The 24,748-nt window shown below is 34.8% G+C and overlaps 2 protein-coding genes and 1 long non-coding RNA gene across 6 annotated transcripts in view; 1 reads left to right on the top strand and 2 right to left on the bottom strand.

The window, feature by feature from the left end:
* LOC145936136 (uncharacterized) overlaps positions 1–7,844 on the bottom strand; it is a 52,724-nt gene extending 44,880 nt beyond the window's left edge. Inside the window, exon 1 of the mRNA XM_083038033.1 lies at positions 6,216–7,844. Within this exon, the coding sequence (XP_082894159.1) occupies positions 6,216–7,575 (1,360 nt within the window). The 5' untranslated portion in view covers positions 7,576–7,844. The remainder of the gene's footprint in view (positions 1–6,215) is intronic.
* Positions 2,581–3,948, top strand: LOC145936468 (uncharacterized). Its single transcript, XR_014425402.1, has 3 exons — positions 2,581–2,844; positions 3,043–3,156; positions 3,885–3,948. It is a non-coding gene; the product is annotated as an uncharacterized LOC145936468 (long non-coding RNA).
* Positions 7,845–13,661: 5,817 nt separating the features above from the next.
* Set2 (SET domain containing 2) lies at positions 13,662–24,307 on the bottom strand. 4 transcript variants are annotated; one of them, XM_083037803.1, is made up of 16 exons: positions 23,507–24,307; positions 23,225–23,277; positions 21,089–22,889; positions 20,147–20,800; positions 19,883–20,002; positions 19,576–19,639; positions 19,476–19,540; positions 19,139–19,340; positions 18,933–19,030; positions 17,172–17,340; positions 16,429–17,080; positions 16,293–16,350; positions 15,795–16,153; positions 14,913–15,682; positions 14,349–14,687; positions 13,662–14,264 (listed from the first exon to the last, which is right to left on the bottom strand). In XM_083037803.1, exons 3-16 carry the CDS (start codon positions 22,849–22,851, stop codon positions 14,109–14,111), a joined length of 5,469 nt encoding a protein of 1,822 aa, XP_082893929.1. In that variant the 5' UTR covers positions 22,852–22,889; positions 23,225–23,277; positions 23,507–24,307; the 3' UTR covers positions 13,662–14,108. The 4 variants fall into 4 exon arrangements, with proteins under 4 accessions (XP_082893929.1, XP_082893931.1, XP_082893932.1 ...); XM_083037805.1 differs by lacking the exon at positions 23,225–23,277 and having other exon boundaries at positions 14,913–15,358; positions 15,434–15,682; XM_083037806.1 differs by lacking the exon at positions 23,225–23,277 and having other exon boundaries at positions 21,089–22,487; positions 22,608–22,889.
* Between the last annotated feature and the right edge of the window lie 441 nt (positions 24,308–24,748).

Genomic DNA, 24,748 nt, shown 5'->3' with positions numbered 1-24,748 from the left:
TCTTCTGTTTATAAATTTGATCTGAATTGCTTAAATGCTTTCGAATCATTGAAAAGTGCTTTGACATCTTTTCCGGTACTTTGCTTGTATAATCCTCGTGCTGAAACTGAATTGCACACGGATGCAAGCTCGATTGCATTAGCTGCTATTCTTTTACAGAAACAAGATTCTGGTCAGTGGGCACCAATTTCATATTTCAGTCAGACGACTAACAAAGCAGAAGCACAATATCATAGCTATGAGCTAGAAACGTTGGCTGTTGTTAAATCTGTGGAGAGATTTCATGTTTATTTGTATGGCCTTCAATTTACTGTGGTAACAGATTGTCATGCACTTGTATATGCGGTAAACAAAGCTCAATTAAAACCAAGAATCGCACGTTGGACTCTGCGTTTACAAAACTATTGTTTTAATGTGATTCATCGTGAGGGTAGGCGAATGTCGCATGTAGATGCGTTAAGCAGGATAGTGGCTTATCATGAGCCTATGCCTCTCGAACAAGAATTGCAGTTTTGTCAGCTGCAAGATGATAGACTCAAAGGCATTGCCGAGGATCTTGAGTTCTCAAATAATGATAAATTTGATCTGATCGAAGGTCTTGTGTACAAAAAGGGCCCTGACAAATCACGCTTTGTTGTGCCTGAGTCCATGGTTACCAACATCATCAGAGTTTATCATGATGAGATGGCTCATTGTGGCACTGAGAAAACGGTGCAGGGCATAAATTCAAATTACTGGTTTCCTTCCCTTCGTAAGAGAACTCAAGATTACATCGACAATTGCTTAACATGTATTATAAATAATGTTTCTTCTAACGCGAGTGAGGGTGAACTTCAATTGACGGATAAACCGACTGCTCCTTTCAGTGTCTTGCATACTGACCATTTCGGTCCTATTTCGGAATCAATTGAGGATTTTAAGCACATTCTTTTAGTAGTAGACTCTTTTTCACGTTTTACGTGGCTTTTTCCATGCAAATCAACCACATTGAAGGAGTCTATAAAACATTTTAATTGGCTTTTTCAAACCTTTGGTAATCCGGAAGTACTGGTTTCTGATCGGGGCACGTCGTTTACCTCTCAAGAGTTCTCTGATTATGTACTGTCTCGCGATATTAAACATGTTTTAGTTGCTGTTGCGGCCCCTTGGGCAAACGGGTTAGTGGAGCGAATCAATCGTTTTCTTAAATCATCTTTAAGGAAATTGATTGAGGTTCCTTCTTCGTGGTGTTCATGGCTTGGTGCCACCCAATATGTTATAAATAATACGTATCATTCGACTTTAAAGGTTTCACCTTCGAAACTGTTTCTAGGATATGATCAACGTTGTAATTCAGATGTTAAACTGATTCGTTTTTTAAACAATCTGGCTAAAACTGAGTTAGATGCGGAAATGGTACGCCTAGATGCGCAACGGTTAGCTTCAGAAACTATGGATAAAATTAAATCTTATAATAAAGATTATTATGATAAGCATCACAAGAAGCCTACCAAATATAACTCTGGGGATTATGTGATGATTCGGGATTCTAGCGCTAAACCGGGAGAGTGTAAAAAACTCAAGCCTAGTTATAAAGGTCCCAAAGGTTTTGGATAAAAACCGTTATGTCATTCAAGACATACCTGGTTTCAATTTATCTGCCAAGCCTTATAATTCTATCTTGTCGCCAGACCGTTTAAAACCCTGGATTAAATTGGCTAATCCGCCGATTCCTATGTAAATAGTTATGTTATTTATATATATAATTTTAGATTATTTACGTCATGCTAAACCCTGAGTCCAGCGCTGTTAAATCTTATGTACATATTATATATTTTTTTTTTTTTAGTTTTAAGTATTGCAGCAGGTATTAATCTAGGGTGCTCACCTACTTGGTCTGTTTATAAATAATGTAAAATTTTTAGAATTAAGCGTTTCTAGTGTAAAAGTCTTATTATGTAGCGCAGTGTCTTTTAGGCATTTCTAAAATTTCTTTGGTTGATGTTTTCCTTTTTCGTCTTATTTTGAAAGTGTTTTTCTTAGAGAATTTATAACACTGTGATATGTATACTGCAAATTTTCTCTTACTGTAATTTGTATACTGCGTTATTTCACTTACTGTGTTTGTCTTTAATCTAATATTATTTAAGATTCTTAGTTTGTGGCGTAATTTTTAAGTTTACTTTATATTCAATGTTCTGCTTTAAGTTCAATTTTTATTTCTTGATTAAGTTTTATGTTTCGATTAATTTAAATACAATTATTATTAATATTTTGTTTATACTTAACAGAATATTTTGTTATTGTTTTTATCATTCGAGACGAATGAAAGGTCAGAATGGCCGAACTGTAAGGCCTATAACTTAGCCTATCATGTATTACTTCTAAGTCACTCTGTATATGCTATGTATGCTGTGTTCATGCGATAGGCCAGCGTGGTCCCTAGCAACGGGCATCTTTGCGATGGCGTTTGTTTTGAAGAGTCTTTGAAAGCGTCTCTTGCGGAGCAGACGTGCGAGTTATTAAAAGTATTTGTGATTCTTAATTCCGTAATAAATATCAACGATTTCCTTTGAGAACCGATTCCACGCTTATCCTCCTTCATTATCCTGATCATTAAAATAACCAGGCTCTTTCAGTACTTAATTTATCTTACAAAATAATATTCTTAGAAACTATGAATTAACAAATAAAGATTAATATTACATTGCGTTATTACTTTTAATTGTTTTCAGGGTCTTTTATTCGGATCCACGGTTTGATTCGATCCGCTGAGAGGATTGTGTCGATCGGTCTGGCTGTCAAATTAAATCCTGGGATGTCACGAATGACGTACCGATTATTGCCAAGGCTCTTAGCAACCAGGTATAGTCCCTTGTATTTCGGTTTTAATTTCGAATTGACTCCAGGCGTGACACGAGTATCTCTCACTAACACGTAATCACCTTCAGTGTATGTCGAGGGTTTCACACTATGTTTATCACGATATATTTTATTATAGTTTCGGATTGGATCTGTTGCCTGAAGGGCTGCGTTCCTATTAATATCTCTCTCTTTTTGTAGATCGGAGTCGACATTTACTAGGGCTTGCGTGAACTGTACGAAAGGGAAGTCTGCGTGGTTACGCTGTTCATAGCCAAACATGAGTTTCGATGGACTCGCTTTGATGCTTGAGTGGTATGTGTTATTTATAATTAAATAATAATAATATATATTTTTTTAAAAATAATATATATATTTTTTAAAAATTCGCCAGTCGTAAAGAATATAGAAGGAGGTTTGTATTGACGACCAAAAACTGGACTAATTTGAATTCATTTATTGGATAAAATTCATAACGTTTCGACCTTAGGTTTAGGTCATTATCAAATGTGAACTGAAATAATTATTATAATATTTTAAACATACATTATTATGGCATGGTTATGAAGCCATTGATGTGTGTACACATTTGATAATGACCTAAACCTAAGGTCGAAACGTTATGAATTTTATCCAATAAATGAATTCAAATTAGTCCAGTTTTTGGTCGTCAATACAAACCTCCTTCTATGTTATTTATAATGTATTGCAGTGGCCCTAGTTGTTGACTCCAGTCTGACGGAGAATTTATTAGTTTTGTGAGGGAGCTTTTAATGAACCTATTGACTCTCTCCACCATACCGTTGACCCAGGGTGCCGCTACCGCTACTTTCCTGTGTTTTATCTTATATTTATTGACATATTCTGTAAATTCATGCGACGTGTATGCTGTGCCTCTATCCGTTACTAACTCTACTGGTTTCCCAAACACATTGAATAATTTTTCCATATTGTTTATAACTTCCTTCGATCCCGTAGATTTTGTTGCATGTAACCAAGTGAATCTCGTGAACGCATCTACTATGACTAATATGTGTTTGTAGTTTTCAGGTGTCTCTTGTAGCGGATCGAAGTGCTCAGCATGGAGTATTTGTAGCGGAGCGCTGGGCAAAGGGTATAATGCAGTTTCGGCTTCGAGTCTATTTGTAGAGCTATTTGACATAAGGCACGTGAGACAATTTTCTAGATAATCATACGTTCGCCTCCGCATGGACGGAAACCAATAATTTTGTTTTATTCCAGAGAGGGTTTTCTCTGCGCCGCAGTGTGCCATGTCATCATGGTGAGCTCGCAGAATGCTCGTTACCATGGATTCTGGCACTACGAATTTCTCGCTATCGTCTTCGCACCGGTATACCAACCCGTCGATCAATTTAAAACGCTTGTCCTCTCGCATTTCTAAATCTTGGCTAATTTGTTTAATCTTAGGGTCAGACAACTGGCGAAATTCGAGCTCGCGCTCGAGTGGGAGCTCATTCACGTAGGCTATGCTGCGGCTTAGAGCATCCACGTGGGACATGCGTGTGCCGGGTCGGTGAGTTATTTCGAATTTGTAGTTTTGAAGAGCCAACGTCCACCTCGCTATCCGCGGATTCAGGTTTGCTTTTTTCACTGCGTAAACGATCGCATTGCAATTCGTGACGATAGTGAAATTTAAGCCGTATATATATATATATATAAAATCGCTCTATCGCGCGCACGACGGCTAGCATCTCCAGTTCGAAACTATGGTATCTGCTTTCAGCGTCTTTTGTGGCTTGGCTGAAATACGCTACCGGCGCCCACGTTTGATCGGACTGCTTCTGTAGCAAGATTGCGCCGAGGCCTGTGCTACATGCATCGGTGTGTAATTGCGTTTCGGCGGCTGGATTATACAGCCGCAACACCGGCGCTGAAGTGAGTTCCGCCTTTAATTTATTAAATGATTCGACACACGCGCCGTTGAAATTGAAATCTGTATCTTTTTTCAAAAGAGTTTGTAGCGGTCGCGCTTTCCCCGCGAAATCTTTTATAAATCGCCTAAAATAGTTTACCAGTCCCAAGAATCTTTGTAATTGCAGACGATCTTTCGGTTGACGATAATTCTCAACCGCTTCCCCCGCGAAATCTTTTATAAATCGCCTAAAATAGTTTACCAGTCCCAAGAATCTTTGTAATTGCAGACGATCTTTCGGTTGACGATAATTCTCAACCGCTTCCGTGTGCCGTGAACTTAAAGTTATGCCATTTTTCGATACTACATATCCGAGGAACTCTATTTCTTTTCTTAGAAATTTACATTTTGACCAATTTAACAAAAACCCGTATTTTTTGAGGACTAGAACTACTTCTTTTATTGTCGCGAGATTCTCTTCGACCGTCCTGGAGGGTATAAGCACGTCATCCATGTATACGATTACTTTATCTTCTCTGATAAATGTATTTAATATTTGGAACAGTCTTTTCTGAAATTCGGCCGGGGCCTCGCTGTATCCGAATGGTAAAAATTTGTACTCAAATTGCCCATCGGGCGTCGCGAATGCGAAGTATTTTGTTGAGTCTTCGTGTACACGGATTTGGTGAAAACTATCCTTCAAGTCAAGTAGAGAGAATATTTTCGCTCCCCGCTCGCTAGACATTCCTCTATTACGGGGAATGGGTACTTTTGCTTTATAATTCTACTATTGAGCGGCCGCAAGTCTACGCATAATCTCATGCTGCCGTCTTTTTTTTCACAGGTACGACCCTGGCGCAGTACGGGGAGACGCTGGGCTGTATTATGCCGCGTCTGTGTAAGTCGTCTGTAATTCGGTGTATCTCGAGGCGTTCGCTATGGGCGAACCTCCGCGGGGCGTACGCGTAAACGGACTCGTCTTTGAGTCGAACCTGCACCGCGTATCCGTCTTTTACCGATAAGACTTGCTTGTCTTCGATCTCTGTTATTTCTAATTTTAATTGTTTTTCTATTTCCGAGTCAAAGTCGGTCGTAAGGTTGTCCATTGTCTGTTCCAGGTCGTTGTTTTGATCTTCTACACACAGAGGCAGACAGGTAAACAGTTCGACTGTATTTTCCTGTCCTTGCGCGGAAGGCTCGAATACCAAGGTCAGCTTTTCTTTTGTTAAGAAGTCTCGGCCCAATATAAAATCCGCTTGGAAAAAGTCGTTATTCAAAACAAAGAGAGTTATGTTGAACATAGTCCCGGGCATTTTTTCCAACGATATTTGTATTGTAACGGTTCCGAACGTTTCTAAGGATTGGTCGCTTAAATTTTACACTCGACTTGACGGACTTAATTTAATACGCACGGGTTTAACGAATTTACAGTATACACTATTCTTAATAAAAGAGACGGGGCTTCCCGTATCTATTAGCGCTAACAATTTTTTCCGCTCACCCAACAGGCTGTCCACGCGAACGAGAGGGTCGTCGACGACGAGCCGGTGAGGTCCTTCCTGGACAGCGGCTACCACCTCCGCCTCGGGACCTTCTTCGGTGACACCAGCCGCCACGGCCGACGTCGTCATCGGTTTCTGCGTCTTTGCTTCTTTCTTTTTGAGAAGAGGGCAGTCAAAACGACGGTGCCCTTTCTCTTTGCAATAAAAACAGCTAGCTTCAGATCTGCATTCTTTATGGCCATGCCCTTTTTTCCGCAGTTCCTGCAGGTGGCGTCTTTCGGTTTGGCCGTCGAGTTGGTTGCCGGCAGTTTCTTGTCCGGGTCTCCTACCCCGTGAGTGATTCTCCGCATCTGCTCCATGAAGACGTCCACCTTCTCTGCAGTAATTGAGAGCGCAATACCCCGTAGCGAGGGTTGCGCTATACCGCTTATCAATAGGTGTATCTTGTCCGCTTCTGCCAGGTCTGCTCGGTGCATAATCGCCAATTTGTATGGCGTATTCATCAAACGTTTCTTTGCCGGATTGCCATTTCCGGGCTTCAATGCGTTGCATGACTTTGAAGAAGGGGACCTTTTGGTCGAACATTTTTATCAACTCGTCGCGGAGGCCTGTCCAAGATTCGACCGCCGCTTCGTTCTGGACGTCGAACCACCGGCGCGCCGATCCGGACAACTTGCTCGAGGCTGCTAGTAGCGTTACTCCGTCGCTTACTTCATGGACCTGTGCCACCTTTTCCACTCGTCTGATCCATGTACGGACGTTGTCCTCCTCTTTTCCGGCGAACTCTGGTATTTGGGAGGCCAACGCTTGAATCGCATTGCCGGACGACCACGTGGATCGCCCTCCCGAGATCGGAGTAGAAGCCGCCGGTGAGCGTAATTGTTCCGGCTCCGACGGTTCTCGAATTGGAGCACTATTCTGGGCCGGTGCTCCAGGATTGCGCTGTGTCGTTAGCGCTTCAAGGAGCTGAGTAAAACTCCTCTGCTGCTCTTCGAAGAAACGTCTCTGCACTTCTCTCTCTTGATCCTGCCTTTGGATCACTCCTTGGAGAGCAGCAACTACCTGTTGAAGGGGGTCTGGCCGTTCCGACGGGCTGACTTTGCCCGACGGAGCCGGTCTTCTCGATGGACCCGCTTCTCCCGAAAAACCCGCTTCTTGAGACGGGACTCCTCCGTCGTCCCCTGAGCTTGCCCCACTGGTGGCAAGTCCTAGGAGGTCTGTTACCGGAGCGTTCCTTTCGAAGTGACTCACTAAGGTTTCTATGAGGTCAATTTTCTTTCCCGCTGTAGGTAGGCGATACTTAATCGCCTCTTGTCTTAGCTGCTCCATTGTCCATTTCTCTAGAGATGCTCGATCCATCGTAGAACTAGATGATTCGTATCCTACTTCTGATGTTGTAATTTACTTCTTATCCTTGGAACTTTGACTCGAGCGTGGATGGAGATTTAAATTGAGAGTTTTCTGATCTCTTTGATTCTCGAATAGACGACTTTTTTGCGAGATGAGGGAACGTGGTCTGGGATCGGAGCACTAATCTGACTCACAGTTTTTTTAATGCAACTAATAAGACTTTTATTCAAAATTAAAGTACGTATCGAAATTACAACTAAGACTCTCGCAAACAGAAGTATATGTTCTCGCTCGCTTATCTCGAAGGAGAGTCCCCTCGACTCGCGCTCTTCTTGGCTCTCCCGTGTTGGAGCACGATGTGCCTCCGCGCGCGCATGCGCCGCCCGTTATATGGTGGCAGCAGCTATCGGGTGTCATATCTGTCGCGTTGTATTCTTACATATATAATACCTATTTTGTGACAAATGGGGTGATTTGAGTAAAAAGATAGAAGTCTACCCGAAAATGTTTTTTTATGAAACCAGTCAACATATATAATGTCGTCTATTACCTTAATGGAAATATCCAAGAAACTTATACACCGGTTAAGCTCCCTCTCTACTGTAAACTTTAATCTCTCATGGTAATTATTAAACTCATTGACAATGTGTGTGACTCTATCTGCCGACGTACATAATATGATATCATCAACATATCGGTAGTAAAATAGTAAATTTGTGTCAAGAGTGTTTATGATTGAGATCTCTAGATCTTGCATGATCATATCCGCAATTATTGGAGATATTGGAGAACCCATGGGTGCCCCATGAATTTGTTTGTATGTTTTATTATCAAAACTAAAAAAAGTTGATGTTAAAACATATTTAATAGCGTTTATGAACTCATTTTTGGGAATTTTTGTGTGTGCTTCCACATAATGCCACCTATTATTTATACTGTCAATTGCGAGGTCCAGCGGTACATTAGTAAACAAAGATATCACATCTAAAGATATTATTATGTCTGTACTGTTTAGCGTTCTTCCAGACTTCCAGGTTAAAGTACAAAAGGATAAAAATGAACAACCCCATAACTCCAATGTAACATGTTACAAAATTAATTGTAATGATTGTGAGGTTTCTTACATAGGTCAGACAAAAAGACAATTGCGGACCAGACTCAAAGAACACATTAATAATGTTAAGCTAGATTCTGTGAGACATTCGGTGATTTCTGAACATATATTAAATCAACAACACACGTTTGATTGGGATAATGTTAAAATCTTGGATTTTGAAAGCAATTACCACAAAAGATTAATATCAGAAATGCTACATATCAAAGAACAAAAAAATAATATTAATTCTAACAGAGACACCGAACTCCTTGACAGCAGCTATTTTGACATTCTAAAAAAATTATCAGGGTCATAGAATCTAAACATAGCAAGGTCTGATAATTTATCAGTTTTAACATTGACTCACAAACAAGCGGTCGCGTTTTAAGATTAAAATTGTACACAATGCTTGAGGACGGAACATATGACAGAACTTCATATGATTTTTTGACATAAATGTAAGTGTTTAATCATTAACTTTTTAATGTCGATATTACAAACTATTAGACAATATGTATAGCGCATTTATCAACTTATCTAGACGATTGGGCAGGAAAGAAAAGAAATATAATCAAGAGATAATTTCACCAACACATTCTCGTTTGCCAACGAGGAATCTGAATAATTTTATCGATAGAATAAGTTCGAGTATTTAATCAACACACAAGGCCTTCCTCTCAATACTAGACGTTAACTAGTTTGAGTTTAGTCAAAGTTATTCTAATGTTAACTGTCCGATTGTAATAATTTTAACAATATGATACCAGCTTCCGTATTAACAGAATTTAATGTTCTTATACATAGACATATCTTCGAATTATAAATGTTTTTGTATTGAAAAAAACTGAGTACAGTCGAAACGTTTACCCTTTAAATATATTATAATAACAATAATACTTTAACACCGAAAATTTGTAGCTCGTTTTAGTTGGCCTACTTATCCTCTTATTTAATTTATATATTCATTTTAGAATAAAAATTCCTCTCTTTCATTTCCTTGTGCCTATTAAAAAATATTATTAAAAAAATATTTTTTAAAAATATTATTTAAATATTCTCTTTTCCTAAGCGCTATCTCATCATTCTTCTCTCTCGCGAACATAGCCATATTAAGATGATAGACTGCTTATGAGGCAGCGAAACCGCGGGAGTGGGGGCGTCCTCCTCTGAGGGAAAAAGATAGCATGAATTGACTTGGCTTGCTGTCTTCTTCTAGTAGACGTGACTTATTATATGACGTAATCTGCGCACCAGTATGCACATAGTATACCATTAGAAGAAGACAGAAAGCCAAGTTAATTCATACTATCTTTAACTCTCCCTATATCACTACTACTATTTTATAGGGGATGAACAATATACATTCATGACATTATTGATCAGACTTTCCAGATAACATCATTAACCTTTTTTTCCAAAAAATCTTAAATATCGCAAAAAGACTATTTTTTTACATATTAAACCTTAATTATTATTTTGGAAATCGCGGACGTGCTAGTGAAATTTGGTTTGCGGCATCGTTTTCAACATCCAAAAGTCTATAAGAAACACTTTGTTTATTAAAAATAATTTTTGGCTATAATAAGTTCGTATAATAAAACTACATTTCTTTAAATAATTGTATATAAATTTTACTTTAATAAAATTTTTATTTCAGAATTTATAAAAGATGTATATAATTATACTTCCACAGTTATCATTTATATATAAATATACGGACTTCTTTTGAGGGTCACAAAGCGCGATTCAACCCATACAGCACAATGACGTTTTAAAAACGTATTAAAAATATACATATTGGACATTTTGTACGTATTTACAACATCCATATATTAGAGCCTTAGACATCTTTAGGTCATTTTAAAGATGTCCAGTGTTACTTTTCTGGACAATCGAAAAATGTCCATTTTAAGTACTAATGAACTAAAATTGGACCTGTTTCGAACATTAAATTATTTTTTAAAATTTAGATTTATATATTTTAGAGTATTGAATATACCATTTTAGTATCTCATACAGCATCAAAAGATTGCAGAAATATTGATATCCAAAAGAGACAAGAAAAAAATCATTGGAACTGTTTTGTTTATCCGTAATACTCGGATGTTCGGCTACTCTAATATTAATAATCGATTTTTGCAAGCTTTATATATAATTCTCATAACAAATGTTAAATACGAGAAAGATAGCGCATCGCGCGTCGCATAGCGGTAAATAAAAGAATTAATAATGATTAATGAATACCCTACTGTTTTTTGTAATATTTTTGGAATGATGTGTGCAGTAATATATATATCTCATAAAATATTATTAGAGTTACGTACATGTTCTTATAATATCTCTCCAATATTACGTTACAACTTGTAAGATTATAATATTGCTGCAAATGTAAATGAAATGTTTTTTGTGCATGCTGTATGGGTACATACATATAAAATAAACGTTTTTAAAACGTCTAAATATAATATACTTATTTGAGCGTCTAATAATGGATATTCTTAAAATGTTCATATTATATCCATGGACGTTTGGACTAAATAAAAACTAAAACTGGACGTCCATTGGACATTCTGTGAAATTATATGTATTATTATATACAGGGTGTCCGGTAATAGTCGCATCAACCGTCGTGTGCAGGTAGAGCTAGTTAAACCGAGTAGAAAAGTCCTCTACCATTTTGCGATATTCTCAATAATAAGAGAGATATTAATTAATAAAGATCGGCCAATTCGCGTGACGACGGCGAGAAGAGACAGCCCAGTTTTATGTCGTTACTAAGCATGCGGCGAAAAGAAACAGTATAATGTTACACGGTTGCTAAGCGCGCGATGAAGCGGGGTGGAGCGCTTTACAAAAGACAGTAACTCTATACGAGTAGCGCTAACTCTGGACCCCCGAGTGGGCTGTCTCTTCTCGCCGCACGCTTATCATCGCGCGAATTGGCTGATTTTCTTTAATTTATTTCTCTCTTATTATTGAGAATATCGCAAAATGGTAGAGGACTTTTCTACTCGGTTTAACTAGCTCTACCTGCACACGACGGTTGATGCGACTATTACCGGACACCCTGTATATACATACATATTCTATATACAGGATGTCCCAGAATGTTTGGGATTAAATTCGTGTGCAGATAGAGCGAAATAAATTGAGTCGAAAAGTACTCTACCATTTTGCAATTTTCGCAATATTTAACGAATTATTAATTATTAAAAATCGCCGTATTAGCCCGGCCTACTATCAAATGTAACCCCGCGGCAAGATGCGGCCGCCCAGTGATCGAGGTTACTAGGCGCGCGAGGAGTTGTTTATTATTACGCGGCAATGTTTATTAAAAATATACTTATTAAAAATAATTTTGGAAAAAATTTTTTATATATTACAATTATTTGTTTATTCTATTGTTCACACATATTCTAACAATATTCAAGCAACATAAATTTTTTGAAAATCATATATGCAATTATCTTAATTATATTAAGGGGCTTTAAATCTATGCAGATTATACTTATTTTTAAATCATTTTTGTGAATCATTTTTATCCAGGTAATTTTTAAGTGATGAATAAAATCATAATGACGTCATGAATTTTATGGTTCTACCTGGGTATAATAAAACTTTTTAATAAACAGGCTAAAACCTTTTAGATGTTACTCAGGATCATGATCTTGACAACATATATACCTATGTCAAGGTTAAAGTGGGAGATCTCCTTATATTTCTTTATATTTTTTTGTTAACATAATATAAAAGAGAACTAAAGTTCTTATATTTTTAATTTATTATTTTATAAAAAGTAATTTTAATATGGATCAATAATATTCAGAATTACAAAACCGATTCATATTTAGTAATTAATTTTCCGCACATCTAGCTATAAAATCGCTCTGCGATTGTAGAAAATTTCATGGAGAATTAAAATAAGAGGAAAATGAAAAATTAAACAATCGCTATTAAAGCGTCTAAGGTCCAATTCTACCAATGTCGGTTAACTTTTTAACCTCCGGTTAAACTATATCTTTATCTCTTTTTAAGAACGTATCTGAAAAAAGACAAAGATATAGTTTAACCGTAGATTAAAGTTAATCGACGTTATAGTAGAAACGGGCCTAAATCATTGAATAAAGAGTACTCTTTATATTCTTTGGTTGGCTCCTTGGTTCTCGCCGCGACCATGTTGGATATGACGTCAGAAGCGAGAAAATACACGCTGAAAATTTTGGCGTGCCATTTTTAGATAAAAAGATATTTTGATGAAACACAACTTCAGATAGTTTTAGCACATTTTTAAAATACTCCGAAAACTATATTTTTCCCTTAACAGTCAATCAACAACCGTAAAATAATTGAAACATCAGACGTTGTCATGCGAAATGACTGCGCATGTATACTCTATGACCAGACGGACTGGGCTTCATATTACAGTCATTTTACAGCTATTGATTGATTATAAAGAGAAAAGGATAGTTTTTGGAATATTTTAAAAGTGTGCTAAAGCCATCTGAAGTTGTGTTTTATCAAAATATCTTTTTATCTAAAAATGGCACGCAAACATTTTCAGCGTGTATTTTCTCGCTTCTGACGTCATAATCCACATGGTCGCGGCGAGGACCAAGGAGCCTTAACACAATCAGCTATTAAACGATTTATTAGCATTTAAAAATTTTTTTCAATATTAAGCATAATGTATAAGGTTAAAAAATAATAATAATAAATATTATACAAATGGTACACATCTGTAAGAAAATAAATACTGCAATTGATAAATATATAATTACTGTAAATAATAACAGTAATAAATAGAATTCTTTTTATTCAATTTTTTTACATTGCTTCCATTTAAAAAATTGCATCACAGAATCAATTTTTGTACCATGTAGATATAATGTTAATGATGCAAAGTAAAATTTATAAATGCAAGATTTTGCCTTCCATTTTGTGTTCAATTTTTATAAATTTTATGCAAGTCAGGAAGCACATATAACAGCAACTCAGTATATATGGAGCAATTAAAAATTATATTATTTACAAGAGAATTATTTTGTGACATACAAATAAATATTTATCGATCTATATCAATTTTATAATAGATACCCGATAGGTAGGTAAAATGGTATCTTATACAAATATCAGAGTACATATTTTACACTTGTATTGGCATATAAGTTACAATATTTATAAAAGGTGTAACATGTGTGCAAGAGAGTTAGCATGTATAAATGAATATATGTTAAATTTATATATAACGTATGGAAAAATTAAAAATTTGCTAATTTATTCATTGCTAAATCATGAAAAATCTTTATCATGATGTACACACAAATTTACCTATTTTACAATAGTACAATTACAAATGTATCTATACATATCTAAATATATTTCACGATAGTCGAAATAGAAGGACTCGCGTGCAATAAATAACAATTTTATTTTATAAATTACGTAGCTAATCCTCATCTGTACCTTTCTGATACACTGCTCCAAACTTGCTCATATACTTACGTACAAAGTCTTTTGCTTTATGTATAACATTTTCGTTACATTGTAATTCATCTACGCTTTTACAATGTTTTAATTCCTTTGCAAGTACAAAATGTGTTAACTGTAACACAGAATGTACAATAATAAATAAACTTATATCATAATTTATGATAGTATTTATTACGGTAGCAAAAATTAAACATACCTTTCTAGCTAGATGTTTAAAATCTTCAGTATTAGTTATTCTACCTTGTTTACATTCAGTTTTCCTATATGGATTTAAGAAGTGAACCATCACATTAGCCATACTTGTTCTGAATGCCTCCTTGATTCTTCTTTCAGATTTCATAGGATACATTTCGGCTGATGTTGATTGTTGCAACTTGTTTAATCCATGTCGCGAATGAGATTTCGATTTATTACTTCGTCTATGTTTCTTTAGTTTCTCAACATCTTTTAGTTTTGCTCTTTCTTTCTGCCGTCGTAATTTCTCTTTTATTTCTTTATATGCTTTATGATCAACACGATCTTCTTCCCTACGTGGCTATAATATATATAAATATAAATAGATCGATTAAAATTCTACAGCTATATATGTATATTGAAAGCTTTAGGTATTAATATTGACAAATTTAATACATCGTGACTACAAGATGAAAATTCTTTCATTTAAGATGTAACTCCTTATGTAATTTTTTAAAAAGAATTTATATTTGATGTTTTGAAATATTAACATAAAATAAATATATGAAAATTAAATTTTACTTACACTAATAATTCTTTCTTGGACCAAACCATCCCTTCTCTTTTTAGATTCCGGCAACGGCAGTGAACTTCCGATCAATTGACCACCTAATTTTTTAGATATATTTGGCCTAGATAAAGGGCTTTCTGTTAGAGAGCTACTTGCCTCCATATCATCATTTCTTTGATCCTCGTTATGATCATCATCGATATCTTCGTCATCCTCATTCGATGAACTAGATTCTTCGCTAGATTCCGAAGTAGATGACGAATCTGGTTGTACTCCGATATGATCGGGTGGTGGAGGTAACCACTGCGATATTCTTTCTTTTACATGGTAATAATACGTTCTACCTCTGCTATCCGTCGAACTCTTCCATTTCGGTGGCAAATCTATCGGTGAAATTTCAGGTTGTGCCGGTCGATTCGTGCTGACGCTTTCCCCAGATGTATGATTAGAAAATTGTTCATCTGCGAGTTTTTCATGATTATAAAGAGGCGTTTGAATTGATATAGGAGGAGTTCCGCCAGGAACGGACACTAAACTATTTGGAAGAGATAGTTGCCCTTCGGAATACGGTTGTGGATGCGATATCAAAGAATAGGAAGATGTTGTTTGACTGAACACAGACGTCTGACTTAACGAGTAAGCTACTGGTGGAATGCCAGTCGTAATTCCGGACGATATATCGGTTGTCATTGCTGATGATAGTACATGAGGGCTCTGGCTTATACCGGTAGACTGAGGACCTCCTACATATACAGGAGTACATTGTTGCGTTGCTTCTCCCCCATCTATAAAAAGAATTTCATATTTTTTCTAAATATTTTAAAAATATAGAAATGCATGTATTTTTTATTACAAAAATTATTTAAAAAATACATAAAATATAATAACAAATATAACCTTGAGTGGGATAATGCTGCCATTGGCCTAATGTCGGATTATAAAAAACAGGATAACCAGTTTGAGGATCAACCATGGCAGTGGTATGGGGATCTATACCCAATGCTAAACATCTATTCTCATGTTCTTGCCATGATTCTTGCTGTTGACGACGTTGTCTTTCCTCTTCTTCTTTTGCAACTTTTAATGCAAATAATTGTCTACGCTCGTACTTCGTCATTCGTGGTATAGGAACTAGACTGCGTTCTTCTATTCTTTTATCTTTTGTTCTACTATGCTCAGCTTCTGGAGATTCTCGTCCTCGTCTTCTGTCACCACGTTTGTCGATTTCACTTCGATTATATCTATCAGATCTATGTCTAAGAGTTTATAAAATCAATTAATAATAAATAATATTTTTTAAACTTAATTTATTTATTATTATACATTGTATATATTGAATATCACAAAGAAATGTGCATAATTGCAATGACACAAATTAAAAATACAAATACATACCTATCGTACGATGTTCCTCTCTTCTCTTCTTTCTCTAATTCTTCTCTATATCCTCGATCTGTAACAAAAATTGATAGATGTTAATAAATCTTACTATTTTTGGTTTTTAATATTATTAATATATTATAGAAAATACCTGCTTCTCTTTCATGTTCCTTCATTTGTTCAATCCTTTCTTTTTTCGGTATTCTGAAAACTTCTTTTAGATTGGACCATTCAGCAAGAAGACTACAAGCCAAATCAGGTATAAGATTCTGATCTGTATTTTCTGATTTAATTTCGCTAACTGCCAAACAATTTTCGATATTATTATTTCGTTTATCTGGAATGTCATTCAAACGTTCATCAAGAGTTTTCTTTTCATTGCTATCGGAATTTTCTTCACTAGTCGTCTTTGATTTAACTTGATCATCTTCTGGTGAATCAGCATTTGGAGAAAGATATAATCTTTTCGCCCATCTTTCAACTACACCATATATTTTACTATCCATTAACATTGTCTTATTTGGTATTGGCAGTGTATTTAGAGTTTTTAGCACTTCTAAGCGAAATTGTTGAGCTTCTTCTGATTCATTTGCAGCAATATCCATAACGTAACTCCAAATCAAACGTAATCCATGATAATCCAAAAATAATCTTCGGCAGGGTTGTTCACCGCTTTGTATGAGACGTAACAAGCGTGTTCTGTGTTTTAATTCTCTACTACGAACCATTAATCTGCTTAATGTTAATGTGTGTGCACGATTTTTCAAACCACCTGAGCACAATTTGTCCATTTCTTCCTCCAACTAAAATAAAACAAAAAAAAAAGATAAAGTGAAGAAATTACACTGCTTAATCATGCATAATGTTCATATTATTATTAATTGCAATACTTACATCTTCATCTTCCATGTAATCAACAGGTTTCTTTTCTTCTTTCTTCTTCTTCGTATCTTTTTCGCGTTTCTCTTCAACCTTTTCAATCTTCTCCGTTTCTTCTTCAGGTGTATCGCCTATCCAGCCTCGACAATTTGGCGCTTCGCAATAACATTTTTGAGCTTCCTTGCTAATATTTAAATATATAATAAAAAATTGTGTATAAATAAAAACAAATATAAATTTTATATATACAGGGTGTCCCATTTTAAAGGATCCACTTAAACATCTTAAAAACACTGCGTTAAATCGAAAAATGTTTCAGACAAAAGTTTTGTAAATTCGAGGGGGACATAAGATGGTACCATGGATTTGACATTGGATAGTCATTTGAAGATCACGTAAAGGTCATCTTCAATTTCTTAAATGGAACTCCCTATTTTTTATTACATATTCTTGTAGATTATCTCAAAAGCTTTCCAAAATACTATAATAAAATGTTCTTCCATTAAGTATTTTTCGAGTTACGAGGCTTGAAAAATATAGTATTTTGACATAAAATACAAAATATCTTATAAATTATTTAGTTTTCGGTAATCTTACCTTAATGCGAGGCGCATTTTTAAAGTGAGGTTCATTTTGAAATAAAAAAAGGATCTCAACATATAAAAATTATTTATTATAGCCAAAAAACTTCTACAAGCTTACTTTATTTTTCCATATAATCATCATTGACTTCCAGTCATTTTTGATATTGTTTCAACAGCTTCGTAATTCCATTGTTGTAAAAGTCCGCCGCCTGTGTTTTAAACCAGTTAGTAATGCCGTTCTTTAGTACGCTTTTCTTTTCGTTATCTATTTCTTTTCGTTATTTCGTTAGTTCGCGTTAGGAAATTGAATAGACAATTCTGAAACTGTAAACCGCTGATTTTTAATAATTTTTGTATTCACTTTTTCTATTAAACCTTCTGTCATCATTGTTGAGCAACCGCTGCACTCTTCGTCATAAACATTTGTTTGTCCTTCTTTAAATAAACGACACCATTGCCTAACTTTAAAGTCACTCATAACATTTGATCCAAAAACCTCACAAAGTTGTCTATTCAATTTTTTAACGGCGAACTAAAGAACGACGTTATTAACTGGTTCAAGACACAGGCGGCAGACTTTTACAATAATGGAATTAGGAAACTGTTGAAACAATATCAAAAATGACTGGAAGTCAATGATGATTATGTGGAAAAATAAAGTAAGCTTGTAGAAGTTTTTTGGCTATAATAAATTATTTTTATATGTTGAGATCCTTTTTTTATTTCAAAACGAACCTTACTTTAAAAATGCGCCTCGTATTAAGGTAAGATTACCGAAAACTGAATAATTTATAAGATATTTTGTATTTTATGTCAAAATACTATATTTTTCAAGCCTCGTAACTCGAAAAATACTTAATGGAAGAACATTTTATTATAGTGTTTTGGAAAGCTTTCGAGATAAGCTACAAGAATATGTAATGAAAAATAGGAAGTTCCATTTAAGAAAATGAAGATGATCTTTACGTGACCTTCAAATGACTATCCAATGTCAAATCCATCTTATGTCCCCCTCAAAGTCACAAAACTTTTGTCTGAAACATTTTTCGATTTAACGCAGTATTTTTAAGATATTTGAGTGGACCCTTTAAAATGAGACACCCTGCATATATAATATGCATGCACACAATTTATACACATAGAAAGTTGATTTGTAATTATTGATATAAAAATATATCATCAAAAAACATACCCATAACGTTGGAAATGATAATCAAATGTAATTTCTTCACCGGCAGGTATAAATTTTTTATTAAAAAATCCTATGCGTAATTCGCCATTTACTGTCCACTAAAAAATTTTGTTCGTCAATAAGATTTCAAGATATCATAAACTCACAATTAGATATTCACAAAAAAAACTACTTTTATTAGTTTGTAAAAGATAAAAAAAACTTACTTTTTGCGTTTCTGCATTTGGATCACAACTGTGATTAATAAATCGGGATACATTTCCTTTCATAGTAGCATCTATAATCTGATCGGATTTCAATGCCATAAAATAATAATGTCTATTTTTATCTTTAGAATATTCTTTTGCTCGACGTTTAAAATCTTTTGGGTCTACAACCTCACCAACATACTCCATTATAAATTCGCCCCTGTAATTATGAACACAATATAAAGATATGAAACTTAGATGTAAACTTTTTTTTAATTCCATCATTCTTGTCCTATTTTTCTCTCACTCGAAAATATATTCATATATTTTTTCATTTATTTAAAATTTTACTTACGCCATTATATCGACAACAGCACGTAAACCAAAACCCTTCTTCTCCGTTCGAAACACTTCACATTTAAACCCTTCTTCTCCGTTCGAAACACTTCACATTTGGCATATTCACAATTTTGAAATCTTTTATTTGTACATCTATCACCTACTACACATCTAGCTCCACTATAAATATGAAAACAACATTATTATCTATATTATATCTATCATCAATTTACTTCTATTACTGTTCTGTTAATAATTGATTTATATAATACATTCCTCTACTCTAAAGAAAAAAAAATACTTTATTTATTATTACTTTATTATTTTAACAGTTATATCTTTTTCTTTCTCTTATCTTGTACACAATGTATAGATATAAATTATAAAACTGAATTCTTATTATTTTAAAAATAAAATATTTACCATTCTATCATGAGAAGTCTATTAAGGCAATCCTCTCCACAACCAAGTTCTCCCCTCTCAATTTCTTCTTCAGTTAAAAAACAATCACATACCATTCTTTTAGTTTCTTTGTTTGTATATCTAGTTAACAAATATTATAAATATTTAATACACACAAGTCTATTATGTGTATATTATTAGAAACAATATTCATACGTTTAGCAAAGAACACAATGTTAATGCTTTATATTCACAAAAATAGTCCTTAATTCTACTTATATATACCTTTCAGTAAGATATAAATTTTCACGTAGGTGTTCAAATTGACTTAGTCTTTCTTCCATTTCCCTGTCCTCTGTTTCGGTAACCATTGGCAAAGGAATTTTAGCTCCTATAGTTTTTGGAATTTGTGGTACTGTTAAAACGGTAGAAACATTATTGGATGTTATTGATGCATCTTTGACTTGCTCTGTTTCTGTACAAGGTTTTACATTTTTGTTAACGATATTATATTTCGATTCTGATGACGTATTCGATTCCTCAGTGTTTACTGATGCACAACGGCCTAATTCAGATGGAAGTGCAACAGATGATCCAAACATTGATGTAGAAGTAATGGTAGATCCAAATCCTGCACATGACCCACCCATTTCAAGTTCACTCGATCTTCGCCAACGAGATTTTACTTTAACCGGCTTTGAAGAGTCAGAATCATATCCCGTGGTATTATAACTAGTATTTAAAGGTGCTGAAATATCCAGCGACATTGATATCTTGCTAGAATTATTTTCCTTATCACATTGTGTCTCAGAATTATCTATTTTTACTTCCTGAGCGATAGAAGGATTTATATTATTAACTACTTTATCTTTTTCTTGCTGAAGAGTTACTTTTGAAATATCTATGTTAGGCTTTGTAACCAAGCCACGTCCGCGAGATCTAAAAAAAATTAATTTTTTCATATTAAAACTTAATTTAAAAACCTTTTTAAAACTTAATTAGAAAATTATTTTAAAAAATTATTCATCCAAACTGTTATTTTAACTTTTTTAAAAAATATTTATATTTTACTAATATATAAAAATAATGTAATATAAAAATATTAATGTAATATAAAAAATTATTATTAAAAAATATATTAATTTTTATCACATTAAAAATCACAGTAAAAAAAAAATTATCTACTATAATTTTTATATTTTAAGATTGAATTATTTAATGTCATACCTCTGTTTCATCAATCCAATAGATCGAATTCTACTACTTCGTCTTACGCCTGAACTGTTTGAACCGCTTTCGGAACCTGTCGTATCAGTACTTCCACTACGACCTCTAAATTCTACTTTTTTGTCAATATCACTTGTATTACCAGTTGCATTTTTTACATCAAGCTCGCGTCCTTTACAATTGGTAAGCGATAATAATGTATCGTTACTGTTCTCACTGCTGCTGCATAACTTAATATCTTCGCAATCGATTTTGCTATTGTCTCCTTCACTATCTTGATATTCATCAATAGTTGTTAAATGTTCAGCATTCTTTTGCTGACTCATATTCTTCTTATCTTGTGTGTTTTTTGACTTTAATAAAACTCGATCTGTATATTGAAGTTTATCATTGCAAGAATTGGGTTTTAATATATTTTGTTCTTGATTTTTAATAATATTATTAGGTTCCACAGTTTTCGAAAATATTTCTGTAATATGAGAATTAACAGAATTATTTGGACGATGCAATTGCTCCATTTTATCTAATATCGATGAACTACTTTCATCATCGATATTTAAAGGGGACAGTTTTTCCACATTTAAAGGAGTTTGTACCGGAGAGTCACTACTTTCCACACTAGAGAGATCATTCACCAATTTTTGTATCTCTTTTGAACATTCATTTATCTGCATGTTCGCCAGTTCAGTATCTATTTTACTAAATGTATCTTCCTTTGACAAATCTGTATGCATACTTCTTGCTTTCAAAGTTTTGCCTTCCCGTTTGCAATCAATTCTTTTTTCATTAGAAAAACTAGAATCCATTTTGGTAGAACACATATGAACTTTATCAGATATCGATTCTGAAATTTCCTTTCTTATTTTATCATAAATTGTTTTATCATTTTTTTGTTTTTTACGATCTTCTAATACAATTTTCTTCTTGTTAATATAAGGTTTATCCACATTGGAATCCATAATATTACAATTTCCACTACTCGAAGTTACCGATTTAGCCGTATGCACAGTTGATATGGAATTTTCTAATTTATTATTATGTACACTATTAAAATTTTCTCGAATAATATATTCATTGTTCGAAATATCTTCTGAATTAGATGTTATCACCATGGATTCATCCTCATTTTGTATCACAGTAAATTCCACAAAATTCTTCTCTTCAAGATTAGGTTCATTAACAAGTAATACTTGTTCAACCGTAACATTATCCTGTGCCAAAGTGTAACTATTGTCTGCAACATCTTCTTCCATTTCCATTTCTTCGCAGATTATCGTTTCTTCTATGACACCCTCCGACCACATCTCCACTTCGCTCGGCACAGACGTAGGCAAAGATTCATTGCTTGGATTTGGATTACCGACAACAACCTGTCGTACATCTTCTGGACTAAGTTTCTCTGATTCATTAATTATATTATCTATATCATCTTGACTGTCACTTTCACCCGCATCCCGCTTGTATCGAGAAGCATTGTATACAATATTCTCATTATTTACAACTACATTATTAGAGATACCTTTATGTTTGCTATGTTTCTTCTGCGAATTTTGATTCTTCTTTGATAAAACTCGGCTATGATCTTCGCCAGTAAACTTGGAGTTTTCCAAACTGTTTGAGCAAGATGTATCCAAAATGTTTCCATTTATTTTCTTTTCTTCTAACTGTTTCTTAGCTATTTGTCTGCTAGATTTACGCACAGGTACATATTTATGGGATGATTTTTCAGATGCTTTCACTTCGGTTTTACGTCTACGTGCCATTTTGATTCCATATATATATGTATTTATACAGTCTCAGTCTGAAATAATTAAAATTAGCATATAATTAGATTATCATAAACCTGATCTTTATTCAAGGCAAATGTATCATCAATATATGTGTATATATTTATATATAGATTACAATATTAGTAAAGAAAAGAATTATTGTCTGTACAGCAAGAAAAGCTGATTTTGATACAATAAGTGTTTACATAAAATATGCTTTGTTTAAATAGAAATAATGCTTTAAACGTTACAATTATATAAATACAAATATAAATAAAAAACATCAAGAAAATATATAGATATATTAATCTCAAGGTCAGTATTCTTAAAGACAGTTTGTATTTTGCATTTAAAACTAAATACACACTAAGAGATTTCTCCAATGTATATCCCCTCTCTGAAATATATTGCTTTCTCTCTCTGCAACATTTGTGAAGATTAAAAAATTTTATTCAAGCAATAATATATAGCGTGTACGCATATTATAAGGATTCCTCTGAGAATTATCCGATCGTTCGAGACAATCATACTGCATTATGAGGCAAACGTCCTGTCATTAATGGTCGTTTTTGTAAAGACAACAGATATTGTATCTATCCGCGATTTGTTCGTCCGTCTCGTAATAAATCAATCGCATTTTCGCACTCACCGTATACTTCTGAAATCACGTTCGGCAATTGCAACATAAAATTCATTGCTCAGGAGGCTACTCAATAATAATATCTGATGCTTCCAAATAAATGCCGTTTCGTAGTTTTCCAATTTACCGACATAATAACTGAAGTACGGGATAGTAACGAATCCGCTAAAACGGATCGCTCCGGGGACGGCTATGGTATCGTAGTAGGCTCAGCGAGGCTGCGAATTGTTATCAAATTTGACGTCCCGATGATCGGAACACGCTGCACACATCGATAGCTCCTTCTCGTCGATACGGATCTCTCTCTCGCTCTTTCTCTCTCCTCTCTCTCTCTCTCTCTCTCTCTCTCTCTCTCTCTCTCTCTCTCTCTCTCTCTCTCTCTCTCTCTCTCTCTCTCTCTCTCTCTCTCTCTCTCTCTCTCTCTCTCTCTCTCTCTCTCTCTCTCTCTCTCTCTCTCTCTCTCTCTCTCTCTCTCTCTCTCTCTCTCTCTCTCTCTCTCTCTTTCTCTTTCTCTCTGAAGGGTAGCTGTGAATTGAATCTCGCTCGGCGTTCGTCACCTTTTGGCACTAAACGAAACTCGTAATAATCTGCGTGCTCCTCTGCCGAGCTTTATTCGGCGATCGTGTCAGGCGCGACCAGAGGAAGGACCGTTCCGTTAAAAGGCCGGAAGAACCCGCGAATAAAAATCGTCTCGATGTACATGCATTCTCGTGTACATGCACTATCGCTCACTGAGTGTATTATATCGCCTTCCTCGGTTCCCCGTGTACAGGCTCTCTCGCTGTTGCGAATGAAACCAGCGCTATCGACGACCTGTAGTGGAAGTACCGCGTATCATAGACGAAGAAAGTAATAGAAGGAGCATGCGAGGGTGCTATTTTTAGCGAACGGATGAGAGTTCACCAATAGAACGAGACGAGGGACCCGAGACCAGATTGGCTGGGCGCCATATTGTTACTATCTCTTTGAGTCGAACGCGTTATCGATTCGATGTATCGTTTCGCAACCATCGAGATATGCGTCTACAGGGTGTCCCATTTTAAATGAACCAGGCAAATAACTCAAAAAATATATGAAAGATATTACGGAAAAATTAAAAAACGAAAGAAACGTTTCAGACTAAAGCTGTTTGGTTTGAAGGAGAACATAAGATGCCAATTGATGTGACCTTGGATAATCATTTGAAGGTCACTTTCAATTTAAATGGAAACCCCTATTTTTTAATGTATATTCTAGTAGTTTTTATCTCGA

Source organism: Prenolepis imparis, unplaced genomic scaffold (genome assembly GCF_030444845.1).
Source record: "Prenolepis imparis isolate NDT839.2.m4 unplaced genomic scaffold, iyPreImpa1.0 SCAF_5, whole genome shotgun sequence".
In the NCBI taxonomy this organism is placed as follows: Eukaryota; Metazoa; Arthropoda; class Insecta; order Hymenoptera; family Formicidae; genus Prenolepis; species Prenolepis imparis.
The sequence above is the reverse complement of the archived record's forward strand: the minus strand, read 5'-3'. Positions and strand labels throughout refer to the sequence as shown.

Coding starts and splice junctions, on each gene's coding strand:
- Set2 (XM_083037803.1), bottom strand. CDS start 22,851: ATGGCACGTAGACGTAAAACCGAAGTGAAAGCATCTGAAAAATCATCC. Junction 19,640..19,882: donor AGACTTCTCATGATAGAATG/GTAAATATTTTA, acceptor TCATATTTATAG/TGGAGCTAGATGTGTAGTAG. Junction 14,265..14,348: donor TTAAACATCTAGCTAGAAAG/GTATGTTTAATT, acceptor TCTGTGTTACAG/TTAACACATTTTGTACTTGC.